At 40.7% G+C, this 13,396-nt stretch overlaps 1 protein-coding gene across 2 annotated transcripts in view; it reads right to left on the bottom strand.

The window, feature by feature from the left end:
* The window catches only part of Atg5 (autophagy related 5), a 91,947-nt gene that overhangs the window by 60,024 nt on the left and 18,527 nt on the right, over nt 1-13,396 (bottom strand). For both annotated transcript variants that reach the window (XM_060373692.1, XM_021634095.2), the window contains exons 4-5: nt 11,982-12,060; nt 5,088-5,250 (exon numbers count right to left, since the gene is read on the bottom strand). In XM_060373692.1, the coding sequence (XP_060229675.1) occupies nt 5,088-5,250; nt 11,982-12,060 (242 nt within the window). The remainder of the gene's footprint in view (nt 1-5,087; nt 5,251-11,981; nt 12,061-13,396) is intronic.

Below are 13,396 nucleotides of genomic sequence, written 5' to 3'. Positions count from 1 at the left end.
ATCACTTAAAAATGCCTTTCTGTTTCATCCAAGGAGTTTTGAAAAATCACTGAGGGGGGGGATAGTTACTAGTATCTTGTTTTTCCATTTATAAGGGAACTCCAGAGAAAACAGTGATCTGACATGCTCACAGGTAAACCATAGAGCTACATAACAGAAATGAACACTCAGTCCAGCCCGCACACCGATAAAGACAGCAAACTGAAAACATAAAACATCTGTCTTGAGTACACAGGCCTCTAAAATATCACTTGTCAGACACAATTTCTATTTCCTCTTACAACCAGTTCTATGTTAAAAATGGCAAACTGGGGCTGAGTGTGTTGGCATATGCACATAATCCCAGCATTCGGCAGACTGAGGCAGGAGGATCCTAAATTGAAGCCAGACATACTGTAACCGTGTCTCAAAAAGGGAGAAAATAGGTGAGGGCTGAGTATGTGTAGTACATAGCTCACTATACATTAATTTGAAAGTCTAACATTTTATAAGCAAGGAAATTTAACAGCCAAATCTCAATTTTATCTGCAAGTATATGGAACTTTGTATCATTTTCTTTTTTAAAAGTGTTGACTCAGTCTGGGTGTAGTAATGCACATCCAAAATCCCATCACTTGCAAGCTGAGGCAGGGGAATTAAGTTTATTATCCTAAACTAAAGCTTGTCCCAAAAACCCAAATAGGAAAAAAAAAAAAAGTAAGTATACTCTGAGAAGACTAGCTGAAAGCTGAGCCTTGTGTTATTCTTGTTATATTTTACTGATTTCCTCAAATCTCCCCACACAATGTGACACTGAAACAGAAAACCTGTGCATGGATTGACAACTGTCTCATAAATAAAAATGCTTCTTCTTTTTTTTTTTTTTTTGAGACAGGGTTTCTTTGGGTAACCTTGGCTGCCCTGGACTCACTTTGTAGACTAGGCTGGCCTCAAACTCACAGACATGTGCCCGCCTCTGCCTCCCAAGTGCTGGGATTACAGGTGTCCCTCATTGTGCCCAACACAAATGCTCCTTTGTTTTCTGTTTATGACATTAGCTCTGTTTCAGAGAGGTGCCATATTCTTGTATCTAAAATGAAAGCCGATAAAAAAACTGAAAGGCAGATTATGCCCTAAATGAGTTTTCTTGGTTTCATAAGCTTTTCTTATTTCTCCTTCAGAGAGCTCCAAAATTAAAATTAGCATTTGAAAGTATTCAAAAATTATTGAAACTTGTGCTTTAGCTTTGGTGCTGTCCAGGTGCAGTTCTGAATGGAAAAAATGGACCACCCACTTTGTCTGAATTTGAACAAGTTTACAACTGCATCGAAAAAAGGTAGCAATGGTTCTATGACCTCAAAAATAATGAGGACCTTATCTTTGGGTTTAAAAAAAACAAATCTTAAATATAAAAACCCATTTCCATAAAAATTTAAACCAAGAATATTACACTATTTATGAAACACTCTAATAGTACTTCCTGGTCATGTGAGAAAAGAGATAAAAAGAGTAAATCAAACTTCTATTTTTTTTTTTACACTCTAAGACCGTATCATGTTTTGGGGATAAAAATAAAAGACATGCACCAGCCATAAGTATATATAGTGCAATGTAGAAAACAGAGCAGTGCAGGAACACTAGAGAACAAAAGTGGATATAACTGGCAGGCCCTCAGAGCGTGAGAGCCCTCCTCCAGTCTGCAGCTCCAGGAAGCTGCTTGTATCTCCAGGTGTGGAGGGCCACACCTCCTGGCACTCAAACAGAAGGCTTCACACAGAGGTGACGTCAGAGGAAGCAGAAAGACAGACAAGGTAAAGAGTCAGAAAAGGAGAGAGCAGTACTGCAGAGAGAGGACAGCTAAGTGCCCTCACAAGCCCTCTGTAGTGAACCTCCAGCACTCTACTCCACAGTGCCCACCTACTATCTCTGTACACGGCGGCATGCACGTGGAGGGCAGAGGATAACTACAGGAGTTGGCTCTGTCCTTCCACTGCATGTGTGCCAGCGATAGAGGTCCGGCTGTCAGGCGTGCTAGCAATGCCTTTACCCACTGATCGATACGGCCAGCTCTACTCCACAACTTGTGTGTGTGTGCCTGTGAACACGTACGTGTGTGCGTGAGTGCGTGTGTGTGTGTGCGTGTGAGCGCACGCCTGCGTGTACCTGTGAATGCTCACGTATGTTTGTAAGAGAGCAGGAAGTGATACTGAAATAAGACCTCACATAGTCCAACCTCGCTTGAAACTTGGCTACATTCAGGATGGCCCTGAACTCCTGGTCCGACTGTTTCCACCCACAAGTTCTGGGATTGCTTGAGGTCAGTTTTTTCTTCGATCTCTTCTGTATGAGCCCCAGCTTCTCTGTTTGTGACAGGTCTCTTACAGCTGGCCTCTACCTTGTAGGTGTTGTGTTCACCGACATGTACTACCACAACTGAGTAGGCAGTGCACTCTCTTTAGGTTATAAATCATTTTAATTATATGGTAACAATTTTTGAGGAGAAGACGTGTGGTGCTTGGCAGGTTTTGAAAAAAATCCAGATGTATAAATATGAAACTATGTAACAATTCCAAGTCACCCAGATCAAATATAAACCTAAGAGAAGAATGAGAAATGGGATTAGTGTGTACATCATAAAATATGTGCCTTCTGTTGAGGTCACACACTCTGCACTTTGCAGAAAGTTTAGTAAATATCAACTAGCCACGCTGTGACTGCGCGACACTGCAGTGTCACTACCAAGAGCTTACACTGGACTTTTGTCTCGGGCAATGGCAAACACACAGATACAAGACATAGGACTGTCCCAACTACCCGCGCATATTGTGAAAGTGACATGTGGCTCAGCACATGCACCGTGATCTTAGCAGCAGGGAAGGCTGGCGCAGCACTGCACCTGTAAGCTGGCCATTTACGAGGTGGAAGCAGGAAAGCCTGAGCCTGCGGTCAACCTGGGCCACATTCAACCTTGGACAGTGGTGGGGCACAATGGCATCATTCCATGATTTGTGTAACTTTCTTATCAAAAAAAAAAAAAAAGTCTGTTACTATTTCATATATAAAGTTAAAAGACTGAATAAAATAATTTAAAGGAAGGAAGGATGGGCAGAAGGAAGGAAGGAAAAGAAATAAAGAAACAAGCCAGGCATAGGGGCACACACTTTTAATCCCAGCACTTGGAGAGCCAGATACAGGAGGATTGCTGTGAGTTCAAGGTCAGACTGGTCTACAAAGCACGTCCAGGATGATTAAGGCGACACAGAGAAACCCTGTCTCGAAAAACAAAAACAGAAACAAAAACAAAACAAAACAAAACAAAAGGCTCTCTGGGACACTGCTTGCTATTGGAAAATAAGGACCTAATTTCTGAACCCTGTTCCCACATGAAAGCCTGGAGTGGTATGTATGCTTGCAGCTCCACATAAACAGGCGGATCCCAATGCCTGCCGGCTGGTCAGCGTGTCTAAACTGGGGAGCACTAACTCCAGTGAGGCCCTATGTGAGCAAGTGGTCTGAGAAGCAATGGAGGCAGATGACCTCCGCAGAACCACGCCCAAGCGAGTAGCCGCTCCGTGTGCACACCCCACACGTGCAGTGTTATTTCTTTGTAAAATGTAAAAAAATTATGAGAAAACATTTTTGCTATACCTACCTGAACCCAAATCTTTGTTCTAATCAGGTTAAATACCATTCTATACCTGCAACGTTTATTTACTGCATTTTCTTTGATAGCTGCTTTACTATGAACACCAACAGTCTTATTTAATCGGGGACCTTGTCTGCCATCCCCATGTATGTTAGTGAACTCACCAGCAGGTTTCTCCTGCCGGCATGTGAAGAATTCTTATTGTTCTCTGTTCAGAGTAACGTCAGTGCTGCACTTTCAGTTTCTGGGCCATTCCCTTTTATCCCGCCCATAAATGTTAAGTGGACTCAAGCAACTCAAAGCACACAAGGAAGCTACAGCACCACCTGCCTTGCTGTTCAGGTTGTGAATGACAAATGCAGAGTATTAATCAATAGATGTATTGTGGCTTGTCACCCATCTTGAGCACATCTGTCATTATGTAATGATGTGCACGCTAAAATACTAGCAATAGAGGCTCGAGAGATGGTTCAGTGGTTAAAAGATCTTCCAAAGGACCCAAGTTCATCCCCCAGCACCCACAACTCAGTCCCTAGCAGCTCACAATGGCTGGTCAGTTCAGTTCCAGGGATCTGACACCCTCTCTCTTTTGGACTCCACAAATATGCACAGGTATGGCATTTGCACAATACATATACACACATCTAAAACTTCAGCAATACAATTGTATTTTACATAATTACTTATGGTTAATATGCCACAATAGCTAAAATTTGAACACTATAACCAAGGAACTGGTTGTACTTAACCACGCATACTGGAAAAGGTCAAGTGAGGACTCTTAACACCAATCAATGCAGAAGAACTCATTCTATCAGGAGTATTTTCTCTCTCCACTTGCTCATTGGCTCTTTCTTTCTCCCCCCTTTCCCTCCTGTGTCTTTTCCTCCCAGCTGCTCCATCCCGCCCCATGTACCACTGACTGGCTTTGAACTTGCTGTGCAGTTGATGACCCCTCAACTTCTGTTCCCTTGCCTCCACCTCCTAAGCACACGCACTGCCATGCCTGCATATGTAATGCTGAGGATCAAGCCAGGACTTCTGATTGCCTGGCAAGTACTAAGTTGAGAGCAGTCTCTAAATCACAGCAAGGCAAAAGAAAAGCCAAGCACAAAGCAAGCATATTACTGTGAGCAAGAGGAGGGACAAAGCTGGACTCCTGGTTTGTGTAGAGACTCTTCAGGATGCATTCAGTTTCCAACTAGGATACAAAAGGGCCATGCTTAAGGAATGAGGACCACACTTTTCCTTCAGAAGCTAGACTAAAAGATTTATTCTATCTCAAATCATGAGAGAATCCAGGACCACAGCAACACTGGCAAATGGACAGATGACTAACAAAGCTACTTTGCAGGTTTGGGCCTGCGGCTGAAGCTGATTTACACTCCTAAGGTTGGAACTGCTCACGGCTGTGGTTCTGGCTATGTTAGGTAGACTCAGAGGTCAGGCGCTGAGCACTTACCATTCTGCAGTCCCATCCAGAGCTGCTTGTGATCTTTTTTCTGCATTTCATTGATCACTTGACTCTTATGCTTTAACGCATCAGCTTCTTTCATACATGACATAAAGTGAGCCTCAACCACATCCTTGGATGGGCAGTGGAGAAGGTCCTTTTCTGGAAAACTCTGTCAAAGGAAACACACACACAACACACGTAGACATGAATTAGCTCCTAAGAGAACTACATTTCCCCGTTCACTAGTGATCCCCGCACACTGTATTTTATTATCACAATAAGTGTAAGGACTTAAAATTAACTTAATGAGCCTTACCGCTTTGACACAATCTGTACTGTCACACGTCCTCATCTGTGAGGTTATCTTTTGCAAGTTCCTAAGTGTATCACACGTATGATACCCACAACTGACACCAGCAATTACAAATGTGTGGCCTTTGGAGCCAGAGAGATAGCTACAAGAGGCACTGACATTCCTCAATATCTACCTTCAGAAGGCCCAACTCTAGGAAGGCTTTGAAATCCTCCGTGATAGGAACTCAGAGAAACAGAGCCAAGCTGCTTAGGTAGCCAAAGCAGCTGAAGAGAGTGCTGTAAAGAATGACAAAAGCCCCTCCATAGGCCCCTTTCACCGTGAGTGCCTTTCTTTCACATCTACCCAAGTGAAAAAAGGTTTTCTTTCCCAAAGATAACAGTGAAATTACAAACAGATCCTTGATTCTTTACATTTCAATCTTTCCTAATGTGCATTAGCCATTGTGTACACATGCTTATCTTTCTGATCCAAACAAATTCTCACAGAGTATGATGCCATGTTCACTCATTTATCTTCCAAACTAGAAGCATGACAAACTAAATTTAATTTCACTTTTACAGGAGTACTCTGAAAGATTCCCTTTAGGAATCAATTCGCTTGAGGTTTGAGGAATGTCTTTTTAATATTTTATACACACACTCCCCACCACATTCTAAGGACCTCTGAGCTAAATTCTCAGACCCTCCTTCTAGAGATTATAATTTCTAGAGATTCTAATTAAAGAACACTCATCAACTTTCTGCAATGTATCATCTATATAGAACTAACTAGAAGTAACTGAACAACAGTAAATCAAAGCACTATTTACAAGTAAGTGAAAAAAATTCAATCTATTAGAACTATTACCAAAGTGGGGGTACTTTATTAAAGCAATGAAGCAACACCAAAAATAAATTTTCATGTCACATGTAAAGAACCAAATATCTCATTAAACATGAGCTCTCACTGTTTTATTAGTCTTCTCTAGTAGTTGACTCAGCATTTAGAATAAAAAATATAAAGTTATAGTTTATAAGTTTAATAAAAATCATTTTAAAAAGTTTCCCAAGATTATTTTAGTGCACAAACACAAAGGGTTGGGGGGGGCTCCCCCCCAAATATTCCTTCTAATATATTATTTTTCATTGAGAAAAGCAATTTGATGCCTGTTTTAATCCCAGTTTCAGGAGATAAAAGCAAGAAGGACACAGATTCAAGGCCTGCATGGAACCCACCTCCTTCTGTGCTCTTCCCACCCACAACCCAAAAGCTAATAGAAGTTAACCAGACATGGCACATGCCTGTAACGTCAGCATTTGAGGACCATGAATTCAAAGTTACCTCTGGCTGTGTAGTTTGGGGGCAGCCAAAACTACAAATATCCTGTCTTAAAATAGAAAAGAGAAAGAAAATAAAAGGTAGATGAAGTAATGCAAAGATAAGTGCACCAGACACCAAGTAACGTTAACCTTTCTCGCTTTTCTTAAGATACTGGTTCTACCAAGGTGTAGTGTACGGGCATGGCTATAAGGGATCATCACTCCTTGCTACAATCTATAGGGTATTTATTTCTCATCATGTTTCCTGGATCTTATTGGTTCAATCTTTAGACTCTCCGATAGGAGCAGCTTTGCTCATTTTCCTAATACCGTTTCATTACATTCTTCCCACTGAAAACATCTATCCAAAGCCAAACACAAACCTTAAACTCAACTTCTTTTTGGCTACAACTCTCAAGATTTGTCACCACACATTCACATAAGCCTTTTCATTCTTATCAATATTGCAATCAGTTAGCCACCATGATTAGTCACAGAAACACCTTTCAACTGGCTGTTTTAAGTACTTACCAAGAGTCTAATATATGTGACTATTCTCTAGTCATGCTCAAGTTTCTGCTATCAACACTTCCCACTTTCCTTTCATCTAATCCCTGCCTCGCTTGCCTTTTCCAAAGCTATTCTTAAATATTCGTGTGATCTGTTTCAAGTATGTAACCTAGGACCGCTTTTCTTTTTCATTCCATATCCTCACCTTGAGTGAGATTACCTACTTCTGTATTATGTATGAACTAAAGATTATCAGTATTATTTCCTGTCAGAATCCTTCTTAGGACTTTCAGACCCACAATCATCTAGCAAATGTCCCAGATGTACAAGCAACTCAACAAATCCAATGACAAAATAATGCCACCACACCTCCTCCACATTTCCATAGCAAACAGTCTGCTGCTTTATATCCTAAATAGATCTGGAATTTCCCAACTTTCAACACCAGGCTAAGGCCTATTTAGTTCTAAAACCCTTGCAACAGAACCCATGCAGTTTGTTTTATTGCTGTGATAAAACACTCTGACCAAAGGCAGCTTATATGGGAGAAAAGGATTTATCTGTCTTACACATCCGGTTCACAGCCCAGCAATGAGGGAAGTCAGGGCAGGGACTCAAGGCTTGAGGCTGAAGCCATGGAGGAATGCTGTTTGCTAGCTCTCTAACTGGGAAGTTTATCCTCAGCCAGCTTTCTAATACAGGCCCGTTCTACCTGCCCAGGTTACGATGCTATCCACGGGAGGCTGGACCTCGTGTGTCAGCTAACAATCAAGGTCTTCCCCAACATACTTGTGCACAGGCCTTTCTGATCTGAGCAGTTTTTCAATTGAGACTCCTCAGGTGACTCTAGGTTCTGTCAAGTTAACAGTTTAAGCTAGCAAGGACACATGCCTATAATTTTACACCCTTAATGCTTTTGCACTGAGAGTCATGGTGACCTTCCAAAAAGACCTAACTTAAGACCTAACATTCTCCCTCCACTTTTCCTTTTACAATATATCAAAGCCATCAAGATGCTATGTTACTTCAAGGTCTACTAAGTTGCCCACCTAAACCTCCCACCCTATTCCCTGCACGCATGCAAACACTTGAGTAGCTTCCATCTTCAACATTCTTTTAGTTCTTCCAGCAATACTCTCTTATTTCTGCTTTCACACCAACTATTTGAACACTGCTTTCTTCTACCTAGAACATTCTTTTCTCCATGTCTAACCACTTAGAGTGCGGCCAAAGAATCCTCAGCTTTAGGTTTAGCTTCTATGGCATACCATACATGAAACTTTCCCTTTCACCCACCAAGTCAAGGTTAAGTTCACGCTGTCCCTACACTGGATTCTGTAGTAGTAATTATACAGCATTATTAGTACTACAATGCCTGCTAACATATCCACAGGTGAAAGCACTCTTAAAGTCTAATTCAGCAGAGGTAAGGGCCTCTCATTTCTCAGTAAATCTTTCTTAAATAAGTCATATTATTGAGATATGATCCATATACAATAAAATATAGGAAGCTTTAGATAAATCCTGACTGAAGAGCTATGAACCAAACAAGATAAACATTATAATAACGATATGCCTTCATTCCTCACCATAAGTTAGCCACAACCACTACCATCACCCTCATTCTCCACCAAAAGTTTACCATAAGTTACTCTGTATCCTGAGCAGAAGGCTCCTTCCTTCCTATCTCCACCAATCACTGAAATGATATGCTGCAGGAGTCTTGCCTATAATAAAATCATATATGAAATAGTGTGTCACTGACTTAGCTTACTCTTGAGATTTACTCATGTGACTGTACTCATCAGAAAGAGGCTTTTTTCTGTCACTGAGTTGTCACTGAATGTGTGATACTGTGTTTAATCGTAAAACCTGTTGCTGGCATGATTATTTATTTCCAACTTTTCCCTGGTTAAGAAAGCAACTGTGGACAGTAACACGGAAGTGTCCTGGCGGACATCGTTTGTCTTTCTGAACACACAGCTAAACTCAGCAACGTTGGCCATACAGGTCTAGGTTTATGTTTAATGCCATTTAAAACTGCAGCATTTTCTCGAATTGACCAAACAATTTTAAACTCTCAGCTGCAATATTTCACAGTTCTGGGTACTCAATGTAAAATTTATTAGTCTTTTTCATTTTAGTCATTCTAGTAAGTGTAAAGTAATCTCTGTCTCTGGTTTTCATTTACATTTCCCTGATGACTAAAGATGGTAGGCATCTTTTCAAGTATTTATCGGTAATTCATAGGTTCTGCAAGCTTTCTGTTCAAATCTTTTGCATTTGTTCCAAAGCAAGCGACACATGAGGTATGTGGCTGAGCATAATGTGAATTCTGTGTGTACCTATGCAAATATTGTCCACGAGCATCAGCAGGTGCACACCGCATTCTGTAGCCAGCTAGGCAGATCTGAGTAGAAATGCACAAAGCCTAAAGCCTCCATGTTAGAAACACTTGCCGTCAGCAGCCACACTCGCCAACCACCCACTGCAGCCTCTCATCCCAAACAGCCTTCCCATGGTTTCAGACTGGACGTGCTCACATCACCTATCTCCAGAAGCAAACTCTGAGTCTTCTTAAACTTGCAATGCAAGTTTAAGTATTATTTCAGTATTATTAATATTAATATCCTTATTTCAGTATTTACATACCTCTTAGCTACTGCCTGTGTAAAACTACGCTGTGGAAAGGTTTTGGACTTGTCCCTGAAACGTACAATCTTGAAAACCAGTGCTTTTGTTTTTGTCTTGTTTTAAGGAAACATGCTGGATTACAGCAGAACTGCTTATATGAATGGCAGGGTCAGCTATCCTTGTCTTCTTCCTGATGCACATCCATCATGGAGGGTCTGCAGAGACGTCTCAGTGGGTAAGAGCACTTGCTGCTCCTGCAGAGCTCCCAGGCTGGGTTCCCAGCACCCAAAGGGCAGCTCACAACTGTAAGTCTAGTTCCAAAAGATGACACCTCTGCTAGCATCTACAGGTAACAAGCATACACATTCATTCAGGTAAAATATTTATACACATACAATAAATCTAAAAAGCATTTTAAAATATCATTTAGGAAGATTTCTGCTATGCCCTTGGTCAAAATGAGTAAATTATCTTTCATTCCTAAGCTGGCTAAGGAACTTTTACTGGCAATGGTTATTGAACTCTGGCCATATATGTTCTATGTCTACTAGTTTTGTTGTTGTGGCTTTTCTACTTAATTTTGTCAATGTAAGAAATTACAATGATTGATGACTGAGTGTTGAATCAATCTTGTACTCATGAGATAAACTCAGCAATTGTTTGTGTTCTTTTCTAGGTACTGCTGGGTTGAGTTTACTAATTTTTACTGAAGACTTTTATATGCATGTTCATAAAAGATACTGATTTGCAATGTATTTCCACTTTCTTTAATAGTATTAGGGTCAGTTATTCAGCCTTTAAAATAGGCTGGGAATGTCTTCAATATTTGAGTGTCTTTATGCCCTTCAATCATATATCCCAAACTCCTAGAACAGTGCTGGGCTAGCACATAGCAGGATTCAGTATTTACTGAATTAATAAACAACCTACATGACACCTCTAAAGCTCTTCTTCCATTGCTGAAAAACCCATGTGAGCAGGCAGATGGGGATGGAGGGAGGAGAGAAGACAGAGGTCCCTATATCAGGGACTGCGGAGATAAGTGGGCACATCCATACGTGGGGACAGCCGCAGCGACTGTGCAGCTGATGGAAAACTACTGAAGTGCCTACGGAGCCAATGTAAAACTTAGAAAAACATACTGGAAGGAAAAGAAACAATCAACCACCACCATCAACAGCAGCACCAACAAAACCCTATGATGGCCGTGAGAGCTGGTGCCATGTGTGCTAAACTGATTGCTGGGTAGGCCAGGTCAGTTTGCTAACACTGAAACCAACCTGGAGGCTGGAGGGATGATGTTCATGAAATGGGAAGTAGGAAGGGTGGAGCACAAGTAAAGAGGGAGGAGACCAGTAAATTACTTTTTATTTTTACTTCTTCTTGAGATAGATTTCATTATGTAGCCCAGGCTGGACTCAAACTCCTAATGCAGCCCAGGCCCTAGGTGAGCTTGACCTCAGAACCTCTCTGTCTCTGCCTCCTGGGCACCATGGCCACTCAGTGTCACTATGCCCAGGTATGACCAGTACTTTACAATTTATTAGGACAAAATTACCCAACATTAAAGTTACCTGGTTTCAAATCTACAGGAATTGTGTCTGAAAACAGAGGCTCACAAATCTTTGGATTTCTATCAACGTAGCTATGCTTCTCAACATTAGTTATTCGAATCTCTACTCTCATGCCCACATCTACACCTGGGAATTTTATTATTTTCTAAATATAACTCTATATATTATATACAGATTAGATATAACAACTTGTTATAAGCCTAAAACATGGATTACTTGGCTCTAAAAAAGAAAAGATATTTATACATTAAATGGTTTTATCAAAAAATTGGAAATATCTTAGGGCAGAAAGAGCGGCCGTGAGAAGTTAGAAGGAATGACTATCCTGGATCAAGCCATTTGTCAGGTGTGGAAGCAATGCTGCAATCCCAGCATGCGATGGCTAAGCAGGACAATCATTTTAAGGCTAACCTAGACCACACAGTAAGTGCCTGGCCAGCATGGACTACACAGTGAGGCCATGTCTTAAAAACAAACAGAAAAGGAAAAATAATAAATTATTTGAAAAAAATTCTACTCTATTAAGAAGCACAAATAAAACAAACGGGAATTGCTATTTAAACTATACCTTGAAATGTACTGTGATGTTCCAAGGAAGAGCTGAACTTGATGCAAGAAGATCAAATAGTAAACCAATTGGATAATGCCTAAAAAGGAAAGGTATAGCTTAGAGGAAAAATACATAAATTTATAACTAAACCCCCAAGCAAATTTCCAGCACATTTAACCCCACTTTCATGGGCTTTACCAAACAGTAACTTCACACAGCTACATGCCTGCGTCAACACATACACTCCCACCAGCTGCCAGGTGTTTTTCTTCTAAATTCTTCACTCCCGAGAGGAGTTTCAATGTACTCCTTCTATGAGTATATTGGATTCTTATGAGCTGTTGTAGTATTAAATTATCATCCTGGCACTTATAAGATGAAACCATTCATTGTAAGTTTATTTAAACACAAAAAATATCTTGTTTACTTGTGAGAGATGATGCCACTATGCAGCTCTGGCTGGCCTGCTACTATCTTAAACAGACTGGCCTCAAACACATATCAATCATCCTTCTACCTCTACAACCTAAATGCTGGGATTACAGATGTGCTCAACCACATCTGCCTCTTACAACAACTAGTTTTGTTGGTTTGCTTGTTTTAGAGATGGTATCTCATATAGTTCAGGCTGGCCTTCAACTCTTAGACCAACTGCCTTGAAAGCTGTGGTGGTAAAGGCAGCTTATGCTTTTCTTTTTAAAATTAACTTTTATTTATTTTTACATTGTATGGATGTTTTTTTCAAGTATGTCTGTGGATTACATGCATGTATTGTCCTCAGAGGCCAGAAGAGAACATCAGATCCCCTGGGACTGAAATTATAGACAGTTGTGAGCCACCATGGGGATGCTCAGAATCGATCCTAGGCCCTCTAGAAGAAAAGCTAGAGCTCCTAACCAATAAGCCATCTCTCCAGCCTGTACTTTCTATTTTTGAAATTTAGAAATTTGTAAGTGTACAGACATTCACCTAACGACAATGCAAACCCCCAGTCTGTGATTATTTCTCTTAACATTATGTATGTATGCAAATATCCAGACTTTCAATTATGCAGTTACAAAATCCTCCAGGCATATAACCCCATTATTCAGGAAGTGGAGGCAGGATGCAGAATTCAGTGGTTAATCACAGCAACATAGCAAGTTTAACACCAGTCTGGGCTATGTGAAACCCTGCATTCAATCATCGATGGATGGATGGATGGATGGATGGATGGATGGATGGATGGATAGATGGATAGATGAATAAGCTGGAGGAAGGTTCAAAAAAGCCTGCCTATTTAATTCAACCTCCCAATCCTAAATCAAGGTGGAGAACAGACTTCAAAACAAAAAAGAATGATGCATACTTTAGAGTGCTACTGCCCCAGGTCATTTCATAGAAATAAATGCTTCCTTCTTACCAAAAATAAAAAAAAAAAAAAAATCACCACA

Source organism: Meriones unguiculatus, chromosome 20, assembly GCF_030254825.1.
Source record: "Meriones unguiculatus strain TT.TT164.6M chromosome 20, Bangor_MerUng_6.1, whole genome shotgun sequence".
NCBI classification, from domain to species: domain Eukaryota; kingdom Metazoa; phylum Chordata; class Mammalia; order Rodentia; family Muridae; genus Meriones; species Meriones unguiculatus.
This window is presented reverse-complemented; position numbering and strand designations above follow the sequence as displayed.